The 20,889-nt window shown below is 50.3% G+C and overlaps 8 protein-coding genes across 8 annotated transcripts; 6 read left to right on the plus strand and 2 right to left on the minus strand.

Annotated features, from left to right (window-relative positions):
- Positions 1 to 577: 577 nt before the first annotated feature.
- On the plus strand, positions 578 to 3,538 carry PC9H_004520 (uncharacterized protein; the record flags this gene model as incomplete). Its single annotated transcript, XM_036774103.1, has 9 exons — positions 578 to 595; positions 645 to 1,028; positions 1,076 to 2,080; positions 2,131 to 2,297; positions 2,354 to 2,461; positions 2,518 to 2,726; positions 2,783 to 3,064; positions 3,135 to 3,422; positions 3,474 to 3,538. The coding sequence occupies 9 exons, from the start codon at positions 578 to 580 to the stop codon at positions 3,536 to 3,538; spliced, it is 2,526 nt and encodes an 841-aa protein (XP_036632605.1).
- Positions 3,539 to 3,772: 234 nt separating this feature from the next.
- Positions 3,773 to 6,233, plus strand: PC9H_004521 (uncharacterized protein; the record flags this gene model as incomplete). Its single annotated transcript, XM_036774104.1, has 13 exons — positions 3,773 to 3,913; positions 3,966 to 4,028; positions 4,085 to 4,226; positions 4,294 to 4,353; positions 4,404 to 4,441; positions 4,491 to 4,709; positions 4,759 to 5,085; positions 5,140 to 5,199; positions 5,249 to 5,413; positions 5,468 to 5,498; positions 5,550 to 5,587; positions 5,643 to 5,864; positions 5,919 to 6,233. The coding sequence occupies 13 exons, from the start codon at positions 3,773 to 3,775 to the stop codon at positions 6,231 to 6,233; spliced, it is 1,821 nt and encodes a 606-aa protein (XP_036632606.1).
- Positions 6,234 to 6,298: 65 nt separating this feature from the next.
- Positions 6,299 to 8,103, minus strand: PC9H_004522 (uncharacterized protein; the record flags this gene model as incomplete). Its single annotated transcript, XM_036774105.1, has 10 exons — positions 6,299 to 6,406; positions 6,461 to 6,600; positions 6,652 to 7,020; positions 7,075 to 7,117; positions 7,178 to 7,198; positions 7,250 to 7,330; positions 7,392 to 7,448; positions 7,503 to 7,641; positions 7,702 to 7,835; positions 7,897 to 8,103. 10 exons carry the CDS (start codon positions 8,101 to 8,103, stop codon positions 6,299 to 6,301), a joined length of 1,299 nt encoding a protein of 432 aa, XP_036632607.1.
- A 1,457-nt stretch (positions 8,104 to 9,560) lies between these two features.
- Positions 9,561 to 10,259, plus strand: PC9H_004523 (uncharacterized protein; the record flags this gene model as incomplete). The annotated part of the gene is made up of 3 exons (XM_036774106.1): positions 9,561 to 9,919; positions 9,981 to 10,044; positions 10,098 to 10,259. The coding sequence occupies 3 exons, from the start codon at positions 9,561 to 9,563 to the stop codon at positions 10,257 to 10,259; spliced, it is 585 nt and encodes a 194-aa protein (XP_036632608.1).
- A 485-nt stretch (positions 10,260 to 10,744) lies between these two features.
- PC9H_004524 (uncharacterized protein) lies at positions 10,745 to 12,788 on the plus strand (the record flags this gene model as incomplete). The annotated part of the gene is made up of 8 exons (XM_036774107.1): positions 10,745 to 10,778; positions 10,828 to 10,940; positions 10,991 to 11,108; positions 11,161 to 11,235; positions 11,291 to 11,664; positions 11,716 to 12,083; positions 12,140 to 12,273; positions 12,325 to 12,788. The coding sequence occupies 8 exons, from the start codon at positions 10,745 to 10,747 to the stop codon at positions 12,786 to 12,788; spliced, it is 1,680 nt and encodes a 559-aa protein (XP_036632609.1).
- Positions 12,789 to 13,403: 615 nt separating this feature from the next.
- PC9H_004525 (uncharacterized protein) lies at positions 13,404 to 15,785 on the plus strand (the record flags this gene model as incomplete). The annotated part of the gene is made up of 12 exons (XM_036774108.1): positions 13,404 to 13,803; positions 13,861 to 13,976; positions 14,026 to 14,128; positions 14,179 to 14,268; positions 14,323 to 14,467; positions 14,521 to 14,715; positions 14,767 to 14,828; positions 14,882 to 14,988; positions 15,045 to 15,110; positions 15,163 to 15,277; positions 15,334 to 15,582; positions 15,646 to 15,785. The coding sequence occupies 12 exons, from the start codon at positions 13,404 to 13,406 to the stop codon at positions 15,783 to 15,785; spliced, it is 1,788 nt and encodes a 595-aa protein (XP_036632610.1).
- Positions 15,786 to 17,258: 1,473 nt separating this feature from the next.
- On the plus strand, positions 17,259 to 19,090 carry PC9H_004526 (uncharacterized protein; the record flags this gene model as incomplete). The annotated part of the gene is made up of 8 exons (XM_036774109.1): positions 17,259 to 17,337; positions 17,384 to 17,435; positions 17,495 to 17,534; positions 17,604 to 17,742; positions 17,811 to 17,891; positions 17,944 to 18,483; positions 18,538 to 18,839; positions 19,028 to 19,090. The coding sequence occupies 8 exons, from the start codon at positions 17,259 to 17,261 to the stop codon at positions 19,088 to 19,090; spliced, it is 1,296 nt and encodes a 431-aa protein (XP_036632611.1).
- Positions 19,091 to 19,343: 253 nt separating this feature from the next.
- PC9H_004527 (uncharacterized protein) lies at positions 19,344 to 20,813 on the minus strand (the record flags this gene model as incomplete). Its single annotated transcript, XM_036774110.1, has 7 exons — positions 19,344 to 19,673; positions 19,724 to 19,903; positions 19,958 to 20,125; positions 20,179 to 20,306; positions 20,355 to 20,448; positions 20,501 to 20,539; positions 20,589 to 20,813. The coding sequence occupies 7 exons, from the start codon at positions 20,811 to 20,813 to the stop codon at positions 19,344 to 19,346; spliced, it is 1,164 nt and encodes a 387-aa protein (XP_036632612.1).
- Positions 20,814 to 20,889: the final 76 nt, after the last annotated feature.

Below are 20,889 nucleotides of genomic sequence, written 5' to 3' on the forward strand. Positions count from 1 at the left end.
GCTTATATCGAGTAGACCGTTCACGTCACACAGCATGAGGTGAGGGCCAAGGGGACACTCACGAGCCATTTGAAGACTTGTTCGGCGCTCCGAGTAGGGTTTGACAGCCCTTGCGGTTGACTTGACGTTCGTAAAAGTTCAGTGGACAATATAAGAAGTCAGGGATCACAGAGGCACAGGAGACGCAGTTGCCGCACGTCTTCCTGCATGAAGGATCGTGCCCTGTACCATGGTTTACCCACCAATGTCCAGGAATGTAGCCACCGTGGAGGTGACACTGACTGAGTTGGCAAGTCGCAGTAATACCCTTTCACGATATCCAGCAAGTATTGATTTTTGATTCGAGAAACGAGGAATCCTGCGAGTATTTCATGTTCAGGAAGTTTTCTCGGCGACTTCAGATTGACTTCGGGATGGTTCGACTTCAGCAATGACCGACCTGCAATGCTATTCCAAGTTTGGAGTGAATAAGCGCTCGGGGTAGTTAGGTAGCTTGGAATCAGGGCTGTAGCCAAACAGGGCATGATCGTTTGACGGGCATTTGGCGCTTAACACGTATCCCATTTCCTCGTCCTCCATGCTGTTTGAAGTCTCCGTGAGTACGAATCGTGAAGTATTGTTTTTGAACTGAAGCATGCTCCCAGCGGAAACTTTTCTCGCGGTCAGACCGCGTCAAGGGAGTTGATTTCCATCCCACAGAGCCATGGCTGCTCACCGGGCTGTATAATGGAACGGTTAACATCTACAACCACGAAACCGGCGCCCTCATCAAGACATTTGAAGTCGCAGAGGTTCCGGTGCGCTGCGTAAAATTCATCGCCCGCAAGAACTGGTTTGTCGCGGGATCGGATGACTTCCAGCTTCGCGTTTTCAATTACAACACACACGAGAAAGTCACGACATTCGAAGCGCACCCGGATTACATACGGTGTCTCGCCGTTCACCCGTCGGCGAGCATAGTGATAACGGGAAGTGATGATATGACGATCAAGGCATGGGACTGGGAGAAAGGCTGGAAGAATATCCAGGTGAGTATTGATCCCAGGATGTCGGTCAGAATGTCAACGAGGATCAGATCTATGAAGGCCATACGCATTATATCATGAACCTTGCCTTCAACCCGAAAGACACGAACACATTCGCCTCAGCGTGTCTTGACCGAACTGTCAAAATGTGGTCTATTGGCTCCCCCACCCCGAATTTCACGATGGAGGCCCATGAGAAGGGGGTGAATTACGTCGAATTCTACCCCGGCGCCGACAAACCCTACCTTGTTACCACTGGTGATGATAAGACAGTCAAAGTCTGGGACTATTTGAGCAAGAGTTGCGTTCAGACGATGGAAGGCCACACCAATAACGTTTCATTCGCCGTATTCCACCCCAACCTCCCCATCATAATATCCGGTAGTGAAGATGGTACGGTCAAAATATGGAATAGTGGGACGTATCGCATCGAAAACACGCTGAGCTACGCATTGGAACGCGCCTGGTGTGTATCGTTGCGGAAGAGCGCAAATGAAGTCGCCGTTGGGTTCGACGAGGGCGTCGTAATCGTCAAACTGGGTCGCGATGAACCGACCTTCAGCATGGACCATTCAGGCAAACTCATCTATACGCGCAACAACGAGGTCATGTCTGGTAACCTCCAGTTGATCTCGGACGAGTCGGTGACGGAGGGCGCCCGCATCCCCATCCCAGTCAAGGAGATCGGGACCACTGAAGTCTTTCCCACATCCCTCATCCATTCACCCAACGGTCGGTTCGTGACCGTCGTCGGCGACGGAGAGTATATCACGTACACAGCATTGGCGTGGCGCAACAAGTCCTTCGGGAATGGCATATCGTTTGCGTGGGCGCCAGACTCAAATACATACGCGGTTCTCGAAAGCAAGGTTAAGTTGAAGGTATACAAGAACTTCAAGGAGCGAGGGGGCGTTGGAATGAAAGGTGTTGGAAGCTGGTCTATGGATGCCCTACACGGAGGAACTCTGCTTGGTGCGCGGGGCGCAGGATTTGTTATGTTCTGGGATTGGGACAGCGGGGAAATTGTTCGCCGAATAGACGTTGACGCCAAGCAGGTGAGTATTACATTTACGCTAACTTGAGGATTTTCAATGATTTTTTGAAGGTGTATTGGTCCGGCACCGGTTCGTTGGTAGCCATCGCGGCCGAAGACTCGTTTTACATCCTGCGCTTCGATCGAGACGCATATAATGAGAAGCTAGAAGAGGGCGCACAGATAACGGACGAGGGTGTTGAGGAGGCCTTCGAGGTCATAGCCGATGTCCCCGAAAGGTAAATCAAATTATCTTTCTGTCCCGGCCCATTCGTGAACACCTCCTCCATTCTAGCGTTCGAACGGCTAAATGGATAGGCGATTGCTTCATATATACAACGACGACAAACCGACTGTGTTACTTCGTTGGCAGTGAATCCTACACCATCAGCCCTTTCGACACGTACGTCCGCTCTATTATGTGACGGCTGGTAAACTGAAAGACTTGACAATCTATAGCCCATTGTACCTTATGGGCTACATTCCGGCCCATAACCGTGTATACCTCGCCGACAAGGACGTCAATGTATTCAGTTATTCGCTCTCTCTTAGCATGGTGGAATACCAGACGGCAATACTTCGAGGTGACATGGAGTCTGCCACAGAAATATTACCAACACTCCCCAAGGAGCAGCTCAACAAAGTTGCCCGCTTCCTTGAAAGCCGAGGTACGATGTTGTCCACCAGTAGCGATGTACGGAACTATAACACAATTGGTTTCTAGACCTCAAGGAGCTGGCGCTTCAGGTGACAACTGATCCTGATCACAAGTTCGACCTCTCGCTGCAGCTCGATGACCTCGACAGTGCCGTCCAGATTGCTAGGACGGTGCCAGAAGCCGAAGCCGAAGCAAAGTGGAAATCATTGGGAGACCGGGCGCTTACGGTTTGGCGATTTGACCTTGCCCGTGAATGCTTCGAAAAGGCAGGGGATCTGAGCGCGTTGATGCTGTTGCTATTATCTACCGGCGATAGGGACGGATTGAGTAAACTGGCTGTTTCAGCAGGTGGGTGATCAAGTTCCACGCATGATTTGCTTCGACAGGCTGATTGGACGCATTCGTGCGGAATTTCTAGAGGAGAAAGGCCAAAATAATCTTGCGTTTGCGATACTCTTGCAGCTCGGGGATGCGAAGGCGTGTGTCGACTTGCTGGCTAAGACTCAGCGCGCGCCAGAAGCTGCCCTTTTCGCTCGAACGTATCTCCCAAGCTACGCGCCGGTCGCAGTAGACGCATGGCATGCCGATCTCAAGGCCAAAGGCCGACCTAAAATTGCAGCTTCAGTCGCGCATCCGAGCAAACATGCCGATTTGTTTGAGGAGGGTTGGGAAGACGCATTGGGGAAGGAAAAACAAAGCGGCTCAGGTGAGTATTCACTATTTGCGAACTCGGCGGCTTAGTTATATTGTAATCTAGACGAACCGCGCGAGAGACAGTCATCATCTGGCACGGATGATGGGGTTCTAGTAGATGCTGCTTAGACGGATTGTATTATAGCGACTTAATCAATGGCTCTGCAACAGTAAGAAGCTATGTTCAGCTAGTTCCTAGATTATGCTTTCAAACTAACAGAAACATAAGTAAGCTAGAAGCTGCAATTGTGAATCGCATGCACATATATGACTACATCACTAATCATTAGACATCAGGCGCTTGGTGTGCACCGAGCGCTGTAATGGCTTCGCATTATCCCAGGCTACGACACAAATATTTTGATGTCACTCCTTCTCTCCACGATCCCTGATCTTACTCCCTACGTGACGAAGAAAGGCGCATATCCAGCGGCACACGGTGGTTTCGCAGACATATGGATGTGCACGTTGAGCAATGAAGCATATCCATCGATTACACAACACGTAGGTGATTGATTATGCGTTGCGACTATTTACGTGCCCATCATTTACCTAGGTCGCCGTGAAAGTCCTTCGCTCACTTGGTGGGGCATTTAATGACGAGGATAAGCACGAAAAGGTCCGCAGAAAATCTGCTTGTCTCGCGGAACTCAACAAATGGACCCAGTACACTAGAGACTTCGGCGGGAGCTTGCGGTCTGGCTGAAGCTCAAGCATCCCCAAGTATTGCCACTTTACGGTATTGTATCGGACTTTGGGCCCTATCCATCTATGGTCTGCCCGTGGATGGATAGAGGAAATCTAAACAATTATCTTAGTGGCGATGGTCAATCGCTCAATGTAGAAGGTCGATACAAGATTGTAGGTTCAGCCGATTCCGCGAGTCATCCATCTGTTAACACGAGACTCGGAGCTGAGCCAAGTCTGCGCTGGACTGGCCTATCGTGAGTGCTCACCCCTTGTCGAGCGAACTATGATTAACGCTTTTTGATAGTACACTCCCGCTCAGTGGTACATGGAGATCTTACAGGTGTATGCCCACCATCCGTTCTCTCTTGTTACACTCGCTAATTTCATTTAGTGCAACGTGCTCATCAATGGCGACGGGGATGCGTGTTTAAGTGACTTCGGTCTGTCAACTATTATTTCGGATCTGCAAGGTGTCTCCACCTTTACTTCATCCATTGGTGGAAACGTCCGCTTCGCGGCCCCTGAGTTGTATGAAGTCGGCGACGACGATATTAGGACATTCCCCACTGCGCGCAGTGACATCTACTCACTTGGCAGCGTAATACTTCAGGTGTGCTTTCTCCACACTTACCATACTTGGCCTCTGAGTATATGAGTAGACGCTGACCGGGGTGATACCCTACCATTATATGAGAACAGATGGCCAGGTACTCATAGAGTTATCGCGAGGTGTACATCCACGCCGGCCGCAAGACCCGATTGTCACAGAAGCACGCTGGGGATTGTTGTGTGCTTGTTGGGAGCGCGACCCATTACGCCGACCCACGCTAGAGGCCGTCGCTGAATGCCTTGAGGGCCCAGAAAGAATATTCCGCCCAGCCCCACCTGCACTGGCCCATATAACTGGTCTCCATCGGGACTCTATGATCAACCTCTCACATGGACGAAAGATGGAGTCATGGACAGCTCATTACGAAGATAGGGTTGTAAGTTGACGATCTTACGCATTTGAGTGCCTTGACTGATGGGCCACATCTCAGGTCGCTGTCAAGATGTTCAGGTTACCTTGGTCAACCCTAGAGAAAGGCGCGGCTCTGCAGGTTTGTTGTGCGAATCGACCCTTAGCACCTCGGTGCTTACTCCCTCTAGGAAATGCAAAATATCGGACAAATAGAACATGACCATCTTCTTGCCTATGTCGCTACGACGGAGTATGATGGTTTTCCAGGTGTTGTGATGCCATGGCTTTCCACTTTTAATCTCTGTTCGTACCTACCAAACACCTATGTTCCCGTTTCTCGGAAGCTTGTCCTTGTGTGTAATCTTGTTCGCGGGATACGGAAAAGAGACTGATGTTTCTACTTATAGCTTCGACAAATTGCCAGCGCCTTGTCCCACCGTACGTGTCTCAGATCTGTACTACCCTATGACTGCTTAAGTCTGCGAATAGTCCACTCTACGGGCCTTGTCCACGGGGGAATGACTGGGGTGCGTGCTTTCAGGCGTTCATCGGCAGTATGAATTGAACACATTGCTACCTCAGTGGAATATACTCATTACCGATGACGGAGAGGCTAAGCTCAGCAATTTTGGGATCATGCCTATTCTCTATCGGCACACCGAGCCTTCTAAGATGTCAGAAACCTATGACGAGGATTGCCGATGGGCTGACCCGATTCTTTGGTTTGAACGCACCGATGGCAAATCTCGTCCATCGGAAACGTTTGCCACCGATATCTACGCATTTGGACGTGTGGTGTACCAGGTACTTGTTCTACCATTATCTGTGATGCGTGCTTGTTAGACCGGTTTGATATAGATTATGACCAACGAAGCACCATTCTATGACCCCTGTGATGATATGAAGAAGTTTCGGTCTCTTCTGAAAAACTATACGGTTGCTACGTTTCGTCCTCCCATACCCCCAAACCAGTTGGGCGATATCTGGAAGCTTGCTGGGGACTGCTGGGAGGTTGATCATCGCAAGCGGCCAACGATGCAGATGATTATCTCTCAACTTTCCACCATAGCTACCCCACTACCCACCTCGCCGTGGACTGTTAGGATGGGGCATCGGAGTATTCCCTTTGATCGTACGACGGTTCAGCGCGATGACGGCCCGCGAGTAGAATGACTGGTTCACCCATGTAATTACCTAAAATTTTCATATAATGGAACATTCGTCACTTTAAAATTTTATTAGAACTGGTATAAGATCAGAACCCAAGGGCAGATAGCATCTGCTCGGTAGACAACTCGTTCAGAATATATGACCTCCCCTCCCTGATCCTTGGTGATAGCTTTGATCTGATTGTCCACATCAGTACCTTCGTCTGAAGCCTGAGTGATAACGAGGTTTACCGAGTGTGTTCCAGGCGGCGGAGCCCTTAAACTTGAATCTCGCGCGGATACTAATTTTGGTATCCCTACCAAGACTTTACTTAATAGAGCAGCCTGGTTCGGAGAGTGATTGTCTCCGTTTCTTGAGTAGTAGCTCGCTTCTAAGGAGGCACATAAATGAGGAGCAACCCCCATAGAATTTGGTGACATACTATTTGATGCTGTCGTTAGGTAGAACCCCGAGCCCCACATGGACTTGCTAGATTTGCGCACAAGATCGTCACGAAAATCGCAGCGTAGTATGTGGCACAGAGAACAAGATGACTTGTAGCAAGGCGAGATCGTTTCGGACAAGTCGTCTCCGAGGGCACATTGACGAGTGGCGTGGTGGGTGTGGAACAGAGGTTCCTCAATGAGGCGGTTATTAGGGAGCGCTTTGCGAAGCTCAGATCTATACGCAGAGTATTTCTGCAAATGACCAGACCCCCTGTCACTCCAGGAAGAGACCTGGTAAATCGCTTTGATGGTAGGCCGTTTGAGCTCCGGGTCACGCAGCCACCTATCGTTGAAGTACGAATGCACTTTACTGGCCGAATGAAGGCGTGGACGGTCCCATCGAGAGTGGGGCTACGCACCTTCCAGGAAGACTGGGTCGTTTGGCTCAAGCCGTTTCATTATCTATGCGTGCTTAGTAGTCAGAATAAGGATCGCGACCAACTAGCTCCATAGTGAACCGACATTTTCCCCCGACGTGGCGGTCTGCACGATCGCTTGTCATACAATTGAGTTTTGATATGAGCGATGACATACGTTTGGGCTAGACATTGACGGCCCGGTACTCTTACTTGCTTGTAGCAGCGTCAGGTTGTGCTTGGTCAACCTTTTCAACTCCTACGATACAGAATACTGGATTAATCGAGCGCCAGGGGGATAAAGAAGAGACCCGAATTACGCTGATATCATGTTGTAAGCGATGTACGCCTATCTCAGTATTGAAAGCACATTCTAACTAGCAGAGCATGTGGTGGTCAACTACATATCGTGGGCTTGACGCATCACTCACTAGGAAATCCTGAATGGACTGATTGATCGAGTCCAGAATCTCTTCAAGCATGACCCCATCTCTTTTGGCTGTGAACCACTTTATAACACCACCGCGATCGCGAAGCTCAGAAATCTTGGTAGCTTCATTTTCCCATGAACTGCAATGATACCGTGATTGATGAGCGCCAGAAGAAAGGCGTAGAATCCAAGAACCGTACAGCACGAGCTTCGCTACGCGTTGATATATCTGCTGCGGCAGTGGCCCGCCAGCTTGGAAGCCTTGCAACATGATATCAAGTCCCATAATCCTCTCCAATAGACGTGATATCCGTTCATCATTGGCCAAGAATTGCTTATGAACGGTACCATGATGAGCCGTGTTGCTTCGCACGCTGGTGATATTCTATGCGCACCTGGCTAACAGAAACAATAATCTCCAGGCCTGCGATACCAGCGTACAGTCCGGGAATTCCGACATTCCCTGCCATATCCTTGATGACGCAGAGAGTGGACTGAAGACCTGTGAAGGCGACATGACCTATGGTAGTCATGTCATTCAGGGAGGTCTTTGGGGACGGCGTGCGTGACGTCCTCGAAGCTGGGATGGTGACTTTCAACATTGTAGAATGAGGGATCTCATGAGCGCCGAAGCAGTGAAGCTGAGACGTCGAGGCTGTGTATAAACTAAAAGCGGAATCACGTTAAATAAGGAAGGTGGGCTTCAAATACAGACTCAGAGAACAACATTTGGTGCGGCCGCACCCGCCAACACCTAATAAAATTCCCGACTATCAAACTCGGTATCCCCCATTTATCCCTCCTTATTGTGAAAGAAAGGCAGCAGCTAATGAACTAAGAGTGGTAGCAGGGGCACCCATTTTGAGCGAACTATCGTAAGTCAACAGATAGCATGGGCATACGTGAGGACGGAGAACTCATTTCCTAGGGTCTCTATTTGATATATGAAAGGACTAGTGAGCGGCCACGAGGAGCTTGTAGCAGGCACTGGCGTTGAACATATAACTTCGTTGATGGTGGTATTGAACCGATGATACCTATCGGCGCCTATTTGGTCATGAGTGCCCACTAATTCAAACTCAGATAGTTCGTTACCTCCAACAATATCTCTACTGGCAGCTCGAGGGCTATCTACAATAAGCTTAGAAGTCAGACGTTTCTGGTATTGCCCCGCCCGGTTTTTCCAGTTGCACCTGGCCACTGGAAGTATCTTTCTCGCCCGAAGCTGTGCGCAATCCAGTCACTGCATGAACCCAGAGCGGTGCAAGTACTATCGAACGAAAACGCCTAATCCATCGACCGCCTCAGTGTACGCATCAAGCGGTCCTGACCTGGTTTGGCATCATTTTGTGGGCGAGCGCGGAACTCGTTTTCCAACTTCCTCTCAATTGACATTAACATTTGAATTTCGAACCTGCTATCGACGACTCTGGTCTCCGATGTTGTCGATCTGCAAGATCGGCCGCCGAGCTTGTTCTCGATCAATTCTCAAACGTTAACACTGCCTGGTTGCCGGTGCTGGTAGAGAATGTCGAACTTGGGAAGAAGTAACACCATTCACCTCGAAGGGGATCATGCGCGCAGCGCCACTGTTGGACTATGCTTCCGTGTCCGTGGGGGGATGACTCGTTGAGAGGCACTGCACCGTTCCCCTACCCAATTACTTCTCACATTCATTGTGGCCGGTGTCATATGCTTCAACTTGACTGAAAAGGCTTGGCACGACGCTCTCGTTTATGTCGGGGATCGCTATGCCCATTTTCGGACTTCGGAGGAATGCTCGAGCTTGTTTCCCGCTATCCCGAGAAGTCCATCACCGCGCGATATCGCTGGAATGTACCGCCATCACCTCTCGTCGTCGTGCTGGACCTCTCCCCCGCCTTGACACAGAACCCAGTCGAGTCTCAGAGTAATGAACGTCCGTACTGAGACGCGAGTCCTCTCGCTTCATACAATTAGCTATGCATCTCTGAATGGCGAAGCGGGAGTATATAGGGAGCACCATAGGCTACATAGAAAACTCATCAACAAGCTCTTTCGCACTCTTCGCAAGTCATCTATGTATACCAACAATCCTTACTCGGCTTGGACGAAAGGCTCAAACTTCCCTGGTGGCGCTCCTCCTCCGTCAGTTTTTGGTGCTTTACCCTACTCTTCGTCGGCGGCCAAGGCGCCCATGGTTACCTTTACGTTCTCCTTCAATCCCTCAATCTTGAGCTGCACTGTTACTGGCCCGCACAATAAGATATATTATCGCATCGCAACCGACAAACCAACGCCAGGATTTACATTCGTGCACGATGCTCAAGGCAACCCAGTTGTAGTGATTGAGTGGCAAAATCATCCTATAATTGAGATACGAGGCATTGTACCCAAGCAATATGCTTGTCAGTGGCTATCCTTGTCGTCGCAGCGAAAGTAAGTTTATTTTGCGCCTACTAAAACAACCACGTTGACCTGGGTGTGGATGGCTTTCTAGCGCTAGGCACATGCAAGTAGCTAGCAAGCAATACGTTTGGGCTCCAGGCGACGGTGTGATCTGCGTACGTGTTGTTGCATCTCCCCAAATAATACTTGACCGACGTATATTTTCTAGTTATTTGATACATCCTCCGGTACGCCAGAACTACTCGGTAAAATCACCAATGGTCAGACACGAGTGACATTGGACCTGACGACATATGCCATCCAAGGGGGCTTAACTGAAGCGGCCGTCGTCTCAACCATATTACTATTATCTGGGCGCAATATAGACTAAGCAGCGTCTTTCCTATCTCACGAGTAATTTATGTCAATCTCTTTCGGAGTAATGTAGCATCTTCACTTTCGCTATGCCATGGTTATTTAAGTACTTATTTATATTTCTATGGGCTTTGTATCACCTAGACCGCATATATATATCCTATATATTACTTATCCTGCTTCGTCTTTTTGAACGCATTTGTTGTTCACCAGTGACTAGCCACGGGTTCACTGACAGGGCTTTAATCCTTAGCTTTATCAAGGGCACCGTAGAAATACATCTATATTTATTTCTGGTCTATCCAGGACTTATCAGTTATCAACTGTCACGAACATTTTCGTTCCGTCCGCCTTCACTTCCATATTGGGGTGAGGCGGCGGGGATGGGGCTAGACCCACGTGGAGATGACGGTCATTGCCGTAGTCACGTTGTCCTCTGGAGATTAGCGCTCCTCTCGAGTTCTTAACTTCTGGCCTCTTGGTCGGTTGAATCAAACCACAATGTCGAAGCGGCGAGTCGCCTACTACTACGATAGTAAGTACTACAACCACCTATCAAGTCGCCTCTTTCACCGTTACTGCAGGCGACGTCGGGGCCTATACATATGGCCTAGGACACCCAATGAAACCCCATCGCATCAAGCTCACCCACGATCTCGTCTCTGCGTACGATATGATGGACAAAATGCATATTTTGGTGCGCACTTACCCTTGCCAACTTCGAAGACCCCACCAAAACAACTGCAGAGACCGAAAAGAGCGACGTCAGAGGCCATGACCGCATTCCACACGGACGAATATGTTCATTTTTTGAACAGGGTGACGCCTGAGACGGCGGAGGAGCTCACTTATCATGGAACAAGGTGTGAGTAACACGTCGTTCACGTCTCTTTGCGGGAGTAACTTGCTGTGAGTAGTCTTAATTGGCGAGGACAACCCAGCGTTCGAGGGACTGTTCGAATTTTGCTCGATATCAGCAGGGGGGACCCTAGGTGTGTGCATTCTGCCCCTCTTCCACAGGATGTACGTTAAAGAAGGAGCATGCAGGGGCTGCCCAAAGAATAGCTTCAGGGGCAGCAGACATCGCGATTAACTGGGCTGGTGGACTGCATCACGCGAAGAAACGAGAAGCGTCCGGATTCTGCTATATCAATGACATAGTCCTGGGTATCCTGGAACTGCTGCGCACGTATCCCCGTGTTCTCTACATCGACATCGACTGCCACCATGGCGATGGCGTCGAGGAGGCCTTCTACACGACGGATCGCGTTATGACGTGTAGTTTCCATAAATTTGGCGAATACTTCCCGGGGACTGGGACCCAAGACGACAAAGGAAGGGGAAAGGGGAAAGGTTACGCGGTGAATGTACCGTTGAAAGACGGGATAACGGACGAAAGCTTCAAAAGCGTCTTCGAGCCAGTGAGTAGTGCCGTGTATCGTGTTTCATTTCGGCGCTTGATGATTGGTCAGGTCATTGCCAAGATCCTTGAAGTATTTAGACCGTCGGCCGTGGTGCTGCAATGTGGCGCGGACTCCCTATCAGGGGACAAACTAGGATGCTTCAATATCACAATGCATGGGCACGCCCATTGTGTGCAATTCCTTCGGAAACAGAACATTCCCCTGATCTTACTTGGTGGGGGTGGTTACACCGTGAAGAACGTTGCTCGAGCATGGACCTATGAAACTGCATGTGCCTTAGGTATAGAGGATGATATCGACCCCAATCTCCCTTGGAATGAATACTTTGAATGGTTCGGCCCTCGGTACAGGTTGGAAGTAATGGCGAATAACATGGATGACTGCAACGTCAAAGACGGTTCTCTCGAGAAAGTTCGGTGAGTCTGAGAACTGTCGTAAATAACGCTTAATCTGAGGTTAAACCGTCGGTTAGAATCACTGCCCTAGAACAGTTGCAGGGTCTTCCGTGCGCTCCGTCGGTAGGCATGCATGACGTCCCTTCCGAAAGTGTAGGGGAACATCTCGGGCTCCGCAAAGAAGAGGATGAATTGGACAAAAAATTAGCCCGTGAGTGCGCCAACACCCCATGAATAATGTATGGCTTATGCCCAGCGATAGAGCACGCTAGATATGTTTACCAGCTTCAAGAATCGGATGCCACGTCTTCTGAGGAGGACCAACCCGACTCCGAGGAGGACTCGGAAGATTCATCTGCAAGTCGACGATACACACGAAGCGCTCACCGTGCTGCAGAACGTCGGGCTCCAAAGAAGCGAATGTCGTTGATCACTAATCAATACTATGATGTACCAGGACAAGAGGACGGCTTCAGCCACTACGATTATGGGGGGCCTTCGAATCGCAAGGCCAAACGTAGATTCTTCCAAGCCTCGACAAGTTGGGACCACGTATACCCTACGGCCCCGGCAGAGTCCATGCACAGTAGAGACCCCCTTCGAGTCCTAAACCCTGGCGGAAGGAAGGTGGCCGTGACTGAAGCAATGGGACGCGGGGGACGAGGCATCGAAGATGTGAATATGGATGAAGACAGGGAGTGGGACGAGATGGATCCAAATCCGTAGTCCAGTCAACAAATCTCGGCTTTCAGCGCCTCAATTTCAAACATCTTTGGTGTAGATTCCTGTACTATCATCGTTACTCCGCTCCCTCCGAGAAATTAAGGTGTATGTTCATGTGCTTCTTATCGGTGGTCAAATCAATATTGCTGCAAATTGATTGGCGAGTGTACCAGGATGTCAGTACAGAGTACTAGTTAAGAGAGTATCCGTACTATTTAGTTGCACAATTGAACGAATGCTAACTTGTCGTCTTGATGCCTTGTGCCAGTTCCTGCCCTCAGGTGTATGGCTGGCAGACGGTGCATACGAGATGTACGATATTCTTATCGTGTGCTCTGAGCAAGTTTTGAGGGCACGGAGGCACACTTGCGATCACGATCACTCTAGAATCAGGGGTGCTCCAGCCCCATTCGGAATATATATTTCAGAGGACATTGCTTATCTTCCTTATCTCTCCTCCAGCCACTGTCAAATGGATATCCACCATGCCAGCCAAGCGGGTCGACAATCGGGGATGAGGAACCCGACTCTGGGCGCACAGAATCCATTTAAACAGTGGGGTGAAGGCTCTTGACCTACCATCACACCATCGACTCACACGACTTCAGTACTTCATCCATGTCTATCCACAAAGAACAGCCTGATCCGATCCCGGAGCTGCGTGTCAACTCCGAGCCCCCTCTCAGCACTCCCGAACGCCCATCCCGGGGCTCAGCAATAAAGTCAAGGCTCGGCCAATACAAGCGAAAAGCGACAACGAAGGAAGGATGGTTCGGCGACTACGACTATGGGTACCTGTGCATGCCATACATACCATTCATGAAGCAAAAGAAGCGTCTTCCTCCGTTCTACGGCCTACATGACGAACTCCCCCTTCTCCTCGCTATTGCGAATGGCTTACAGCATTGCCTCGCCATGCTTGCCGGTCTCATTACGCCTCCCATCATCTTTGCCAGCAGTCTTCGCTTGGATGCAGAGACCTCGGCTTATATGATCTCTGCTTCGTTGATTGGTTGCGGTCCGTACTCGTTATACACTCAACCTTTCTCAGTAACTCAGTGACGAAATTTACCAGGCATTCTTAGTTTGGTTCAAATGTCAAGGTTTCATCTATGGGGTAGGTTCTACCTCGGAACAGGCCTTATTACCGTCGTCGGCACCAGTTTTGCGACTTTGAGCACGGCTAGCGCTGTATGTGTTTTTAGTCTAAGCTTACCACGTCATTGACCACTCAGTCTAGATTTTCAATGCCATGTACGCAGATGGCACATGCCCTACCACTACTGCAGCGGATGGGACTGTCACTCGTGGCCCCTGCCCTGATGCGTACGGAATGGTTCTTGGTACGGTTCAATTCTCTTTCGTAGAAGGATGACTAACTTGCCCCATCTAGGTACTTCTCTCATTTGCGCATTCCTTGAGATCGCACTTTCGTTTGCTTCTCCGCGTGCCTTAAAGAAGATTTTCCCGCCTTTAGTTACCGGTAAGTAAGTTCGAACTTGTGAGGTCGCATTGCCTAATTATTTGCTTGGCCCAGGCACCGTCATCCTCATGATCGGTGCATCGCTCGTTGGGGAGTCCGGCATTCCAAACTGGGGAGGAGGATCAAACGACTGCAAAGGCCGTCCGGAAACAGGCATCTTCCAACTCTGCCCTACAATCAATGCCCCTCGACCATTGCCGTACGTTAATCTCGTCTGCCTTGATTCACGCTGATACTTACTTGGCCGTGCAGATGGGGTTCCCCCGAATTCATTGGCCTCGGCTTCCTCTCGTTCTCGTCTATCGTCCTTACTGAATTGTTCGGATCGCCTTTCATGAAGAATATCTCTATCATAGTTGGCTTGGTCGTAGGATGTATCGTTTCTGGCGCTTGTGGATACATCTCCCGTGCTACGATCGACAGCGCGCCAGCCATAACGTTCCTTTGGTAAGACGCATTATTCTCGTGCATAGTCTACTATTTTTAACTTTCGGACAGGGTTCACCGCTTCAAACTCGACGTTTACCCCCCAGCTATACTTCCTATGCTTGCCGTTTATAGTACGTCGTTACGTTCCATGTTCTCCTACTCCTGCTCAACTTTCTTGTTTTAGTTTCGCTGGCGATGGAAGCCATTGGAGATACTACAGCTTCCGCCGAAGTTTCACGCCAAGAGGTCTCTGGCGATGTCTTTGACTCTCGCATTCAAGGTGGTGTATTGGTACGCAATCTACCTCTGGCGCACGGAGGCTCGAGCTAACCTCCCCTCACGCACAGGCTGATGGCATCGGCGGATTCTTTTCTGCTCTCTTCACGGTGACCCCTCTCTCTATTTTCGCTCAGGTTAGCATGTTCCCTTCTCGCCTTTTGACCGTCTATGAAATGATTACCCCAGAACAACGGTGTTATCGCTATCACACGATGCGCCAACCGAACTGCAGGCCGATGGTGCTGCTTCTTCCTTATTCTCTTTGGTGTCATTGGTAAAATTGCAGGCGTTTTCTTAGCCAGTAAGCACCCATATCATACGTTCGCTGACTTGTCCACTCAACTCGACCCCATACAGTTCCCAATCCCGTGCTTGGTGGTGTAACCACCTTCCTCTTCGCAAGTGTTGCTGTATCGGGCGTTCGCGTGTTATCGTACAACAAATTCACGCGTAGGGATCGCTTTATCCTCGCCGCAGCACTCTCGTTCGGCTTTGGGGATCTCCTTATGCCAGAAATATTCACGCATCTCTTTGACGGCGTGGAAAACCCCAACTCCGGACTGCGAGGGCTATTTGATTCCATCACTATCATCTTGGAAACGCCTTGTGAGTTTCTCTGCTTTCAGTGATTATTGTCTATCTCCCACTGAGATACTTGTGATTAATCAGTCTTGTCTGCCGGCGTTGTGGCGTCCCTTCTCAACGTCCTCCTTCCTCAAGAACAAGAGGAGGATGATAACAGCTCGGACTCCATGACAGACGACGTGGAATCGCAAAGCATGGAGAAAAAGACCTTGCCACATCATTAGGGTTGCAAGATGATGCACTCTCAACTACTCTTCCTTTTCTCTTTCCTTCAATATGTATCTCTTCTCTGGGATGTAAGTAGACGTTTGCGGATTCACCTGAATACATTGTAGATTACGACCTTTTCACACGCGGGGTGGAGTTGAAGCTCGTCGCTAGGTGTAATGCCTTAATGTATCCCAAGTAGCGTGCAAGATTTCGAGCTCATAGTCTCGATATTGCCATCTGCATCGTAGGCCGTTCAAGGTGGTCGGTATCCCAACAATATTTGATGAACTTGAACTTCTACAAGCTATCAGAAACTAGCTGTGGCGAGGGGCGAGGAGGCCGAAGTGTCGCGAGTGTATAACTTGGCCAAGAACGACTTGAATGCACTTACCGCTGACCCAGATGTCATGAAAGGGTAGCTCGGCGGACATCGTTTAGACATAATACCCCTGTAGGGTCGGCATGCACCACCGACCAACGGCCCTTCAAGAAGGTCCCGGGGTCGCGCTCATGATACAGAATGTAGCTCTAGGTACGTCGGTACAAAGGGTGAACCAAATGGACCTGAAATCTCGTATCGACACTCCAGCAATAGTATGTGAGGACGATTCAGCGTCAACCAGACGATGAGCGCCGAGCTCCCGTCGCAGATCAACGAGTCCCCAGTTGCGGTATGAGTTTGAGCGTGGGAATCATCTCTGCACACTTCAACGTTCGCGCCTGCTGACTACGTCTGGGTTCTCTTCTACGACACTTGCGTCGGCGCTCTTGACTGTAGGCGAGTCCAGTTGGATGGGCGTGAGTGGCGCAATCTATATTTCTTCTTCATTTTTCCCGTGGCGCGTTTGGCTTGGTTTCAGGGCTTGCGGAAGAACGCAGATAGACTCGATTTCGTCGACGTCGGTACGTAGTTCCTTAGCGCGAAATGGGAAATGGAATACGAGAGGCAAGTGTATTCGTCTTTCAAAACCTACAAGAACGCTGGAATCGAGCCTAGAACACAGATGGGATACTGCGTCTGCGTGTGAGTCTCCAGAACGGTTTTGTTCGATCTTAGGTTTGCTCTTTTGTTCTTTTTGTTTGCGTTCTCGATCCCAGATACGGGGCCTTGGTCGTGATCGCGCAAATGTGTGTGTGCTGTTGAAGCTGAAGCCAACTTTGAAGAAGGAGTCATCAGCGCGCTTGAGATTCGGAATCCGGGAAAGCCTAAGATACACATACCGATGTGTCCCCATTTATATTTGGGCTGATAGCCGATCTACGAACCTCAGAAAGGAGACGGTTATCGACACGAGCGAGCCGCGACGACTTCATAGAAGAACCGGCCATGAGGCCAAAACACGATACCCATCATCTACACGGTATATAAACCCACACTCGCTCAAGCACCATGTATCAGTTCAGTAACTAGTGCCATTCATTGCCTCAGGCTTCCGAGTATACCGCGCCCGAGACACTCGCGACACAGCAAAAGCGTCTCCTCTACAATGGGAATGTCACGCTCAGCAAGGATATCCCTCCTCCTCCTCATCGACGTTATCTTCTTCTGGGTCGAACTTATCGTTGGTGAGCAACTCTGTGGACACCACTTGCCTCTTCTAAATCCATGCAGGTTATGTGGTTGGTTCCCTCGCACTTGTGGCTGACAGCTTCCACATGCTTAAGTTCGTCTTCCCATGCGCTGTATTTCGAGAACGCCTTTGACGCCCCCGGGCCGTTGCAGCGACGTGATTAGCCTGGTGGTCGCACTCTATGCAATCAGGGTACACCCTTCCCGCCCCTCAATCCCAAGGACTGCGTGCACTAATGTTTACCCACAGCTGACTGCACAGGGATCACCGAAGGACTCACGATATTCCTATGGGTGGCACCGCGCAGAGATCCTCGCCGCTTTGATTAATGGGGTTTTCCTCCTTGCACTGTGCTTCTCCATTTCCCTGGAGGCTATAGAACGCTTCTTCTCAATCCCAAGTAAAGTCACCTTTCTCACATCGATGAGTAAATGATCATGAGGCCTAATGCATGATGCCTTAAACTAGAAATCTCCAACCCCCGCCTTATAGTTATCGTCGGCTCTCTCGGCCTAGCGTCGAACATTTTTGGATTGTTCCTATTCCACGGTAAATACTCACTGTAGCGAAGCCACCAACTCACTCTGACTATTTCATCTAGAACATGGGCATTCACACAGTCACTCCACTCCTTCCACACCAGCGAGGCCTGCTCATGTTGCTCTCGAAGAAGCGCCACAGCTCAGGCACGCTCGTTCGCGCACGGAATCCCACTCCTCCGAGTCTCTGTCCGGTCATCCAGCGGCCACTCGCGCATCTTTGGTCCAGTTCGCAAACGATCTCGCGTACACGTCGCGGAGTGGCCTTTCGCTTGAAGCCGAAGGCGCGCAGCGCACTGCGTTATCACTGACCGATGACACGCAGAATAACGGGAACAGTTTAGCTGCCCCCGCGACTCGGATACTCGACCCCGAGACCATTGACGCCGGTTATCAGCATGAGCATGGCGGACATTCGCACGCGGGCTCGATGAACATGCGTGCTTTGCTGCTTCACGTCCTCGGTGATGCCCTCGGTAACGTCGGCGTCATTGTTACAGGCCTCATCATCTGGCTCACCAACTGGAGCTTTAAATTCTACTTCGACCCCATAATCAGCTTGGTAATCGCAACCATCATATTCTCCACCGCTCTCCCATTGGGTTCGTTGATTTTTCTCGTCGTCGATGGTATACTTATTACTGGTATTCATGCAGTGCGGAGCACGTCGTTCGTTCTTCTCCAACGAGCACCTTCTACCATTTCGATTGAGCGGGTTCGGGCGGCGATATTGGGCGTCGAAGGCGTCCTGTCGCTCCACGAGCTGCACATCTGGCAGCTTTCGGAAAGCAAGATCGTTGCTTCGGTCCACGTCTTGACATCCACCGAGCACCAGTTCATGCCCGTCGCGGTGAATATCAGAGAAGTGCTGCACCATCACGGCATCCACTCGAGCACCATACAACCAGAGTATCACCCCCTTCGAATGGTCCCCGAAGAACACCTCAATAACGTAAACGTAAGTGCTGAATATGCTCGTGATGACGCGGAAGCGCTCCCGACTCAGGATGGTTTCGCCTCTAGGCCAGTGCGGAGACTTCCTGCCTGATTCTGTGCCCTCCCGATGAGAAATGCACGAAGGAAAATGTTTGTTGCCGTATGTAGAATCCTTCTTCCAAGTCTGTTTTATCTCATTTGTTCCTGTAGCCCCTCCTGCCCCGGATGTTTGATAGAGATAGTCTACCGGAGGAACATGTCTTCGTTGTGTAAGCTCAAAGTTTTATTTCTCGTATGGAGTGTGGAGTGTTGGGTACGGACGACTGGGTTCAGGATAAAACCGTTCAGGTCGCACAACTATGTTGATCTGGCGCACGTTTTTAATACAGAGTAAACTAACGGAGCAACAAAGTAGTACATATATCTAATCTACGAAGCGTGCTGGTAGAGAACAACAGACAAAGATAGCAAAAGTAGGATGGGAACAAAGAAAGCGGCAGTCCAGATATCATTCCTCGCCTTGCGCTCACGAGAACAGCTCCGAGATTTCATCAACCACCAGTTTCGGATGACTTACTGTGAGATCGTGTTTGCCCCCCTCGACTGTCACGACCGTCACGTTCACGGCGCCAGCATTTCTCTCCCCAACAGCACGTTCGATTGTTTCTTTGATCCTCGCGGCATATTTGTACGGGACCGTGTTGTCTTTCGTCCCGTGGATGACGACCACGCGCTTGTTGTTCCACGCATCGCCATCAGCGAATGCGGACGTTAGACCGCGTATTGGGCCATCGCGCAGAGACGATGCCACTGCAGCATTGTATCCTGGGAGATGTGCGGATTGAATACGGACGATCTGAGCAGGTAGTCAGCGAACGGCGTCCTATCACTTGACGCGATACCCACCTCTTGTATCCTTCCGTCTCCAGCTTCCTTCGTTGTGAAGACTTTGGCTGGGTCGGTCGCCTCGGCCTCGCCTCCGCCAGTGAGAGGGTGCTGCTCCGGGTTGTCCGCTTCTGTTGCGACATGTGCGGAGACCATGAGAGAAGTATTTCCCTTCGAGCTGATCAAGTGCTGAAGGTACGACTGTGCATGCGCTGTGAGCTTCAGTCTGCGACACGCAACGAAAGTGACACTCACGCGCACAAGGCTGCTTCCCGTGAGTGTTTGGACGAGGGGACTAGACATGAATTTCGCCGTCCTTGGGAGATCGGAGGAATCCATCATGCCCGCACAAGCGATTAGCACGACGCGGTCTTCCACAAGATGGGGGAACTGGGATGTGAACGCAGCAGCGATGGCGCCGCCCTAAGGGTTTCTGATTATTAATATTCTACTACATTTACGCGCAAAGCACGTACCATCGACACGCCGACTACATGTGCCTTGTCCCACTTTATGTGCTGCATCAGAAGGGCGAGCTGCGCAGTGTAGAGTGCCGTCGAATAGGTCGTTGAAGGCGCGTCGGAGTACCCGCGGCCGTAGAGATCTGCGTGGCTATTGATAGATTGCCAGCGAATTGGGAAGGGGGACATACCATATAGAAGAACGCGATAACCCCTTGATGCGAGCGCTGGTGCCACGTCCTTCCATACCATGGCCGGAATAGATAAGCCGTGAATCAATACAACCTATGGTGCAGTTCAACTATCGTGCTCGTTGGAACAGATTAGGCATACCCACCTTCTTGCCATCCTCTGGACCGATCAACCAGTATCTAACCTAGATAGGCACTTTAAGTCCACGCACTGCCTCTGAAGCTGTAACTCACCTTGCCGTAGGGAAAGCGGGCATAAGCGCCACCTTGATAAAAGTCCTCTGGGTATATCTCCCATGACGAATGGGCCTTTGGCAGCGATTCCAGCGACGGGTATATGACCAATGGTTCTGGGGGACTTGGAAACGCAGCCAAGAAGTAGGTCGTAAGGAGGATAGGTGGCAATATGAGCAGTGAGAGGGTGAGGCATTGAAATGGGCCGTTCGCGAGTGAAACCATCAGATATTTGACGATTTGGGGTATCCAGGTGAAGGGGTTATGTTACAGGTGACAAATAGTCTTTAGTTCTGCGCAC

This window comes from Pleurotus ostreatus, assembly GCF_014466165.1.
Source record: "Pleurotus ostreatus strain PC9 chromosome Unknown scaffold_3, whole genome shotgun sequence".
In the NCBI taxonomy this organism is placed as follows: domain Eukaryota; kingdom Fungi; phylum Basidiomycota; class Agaricomycetes; order Agaricales; family Pleurotaceae; genus Pleurotus; species Pleurotus ostreatus.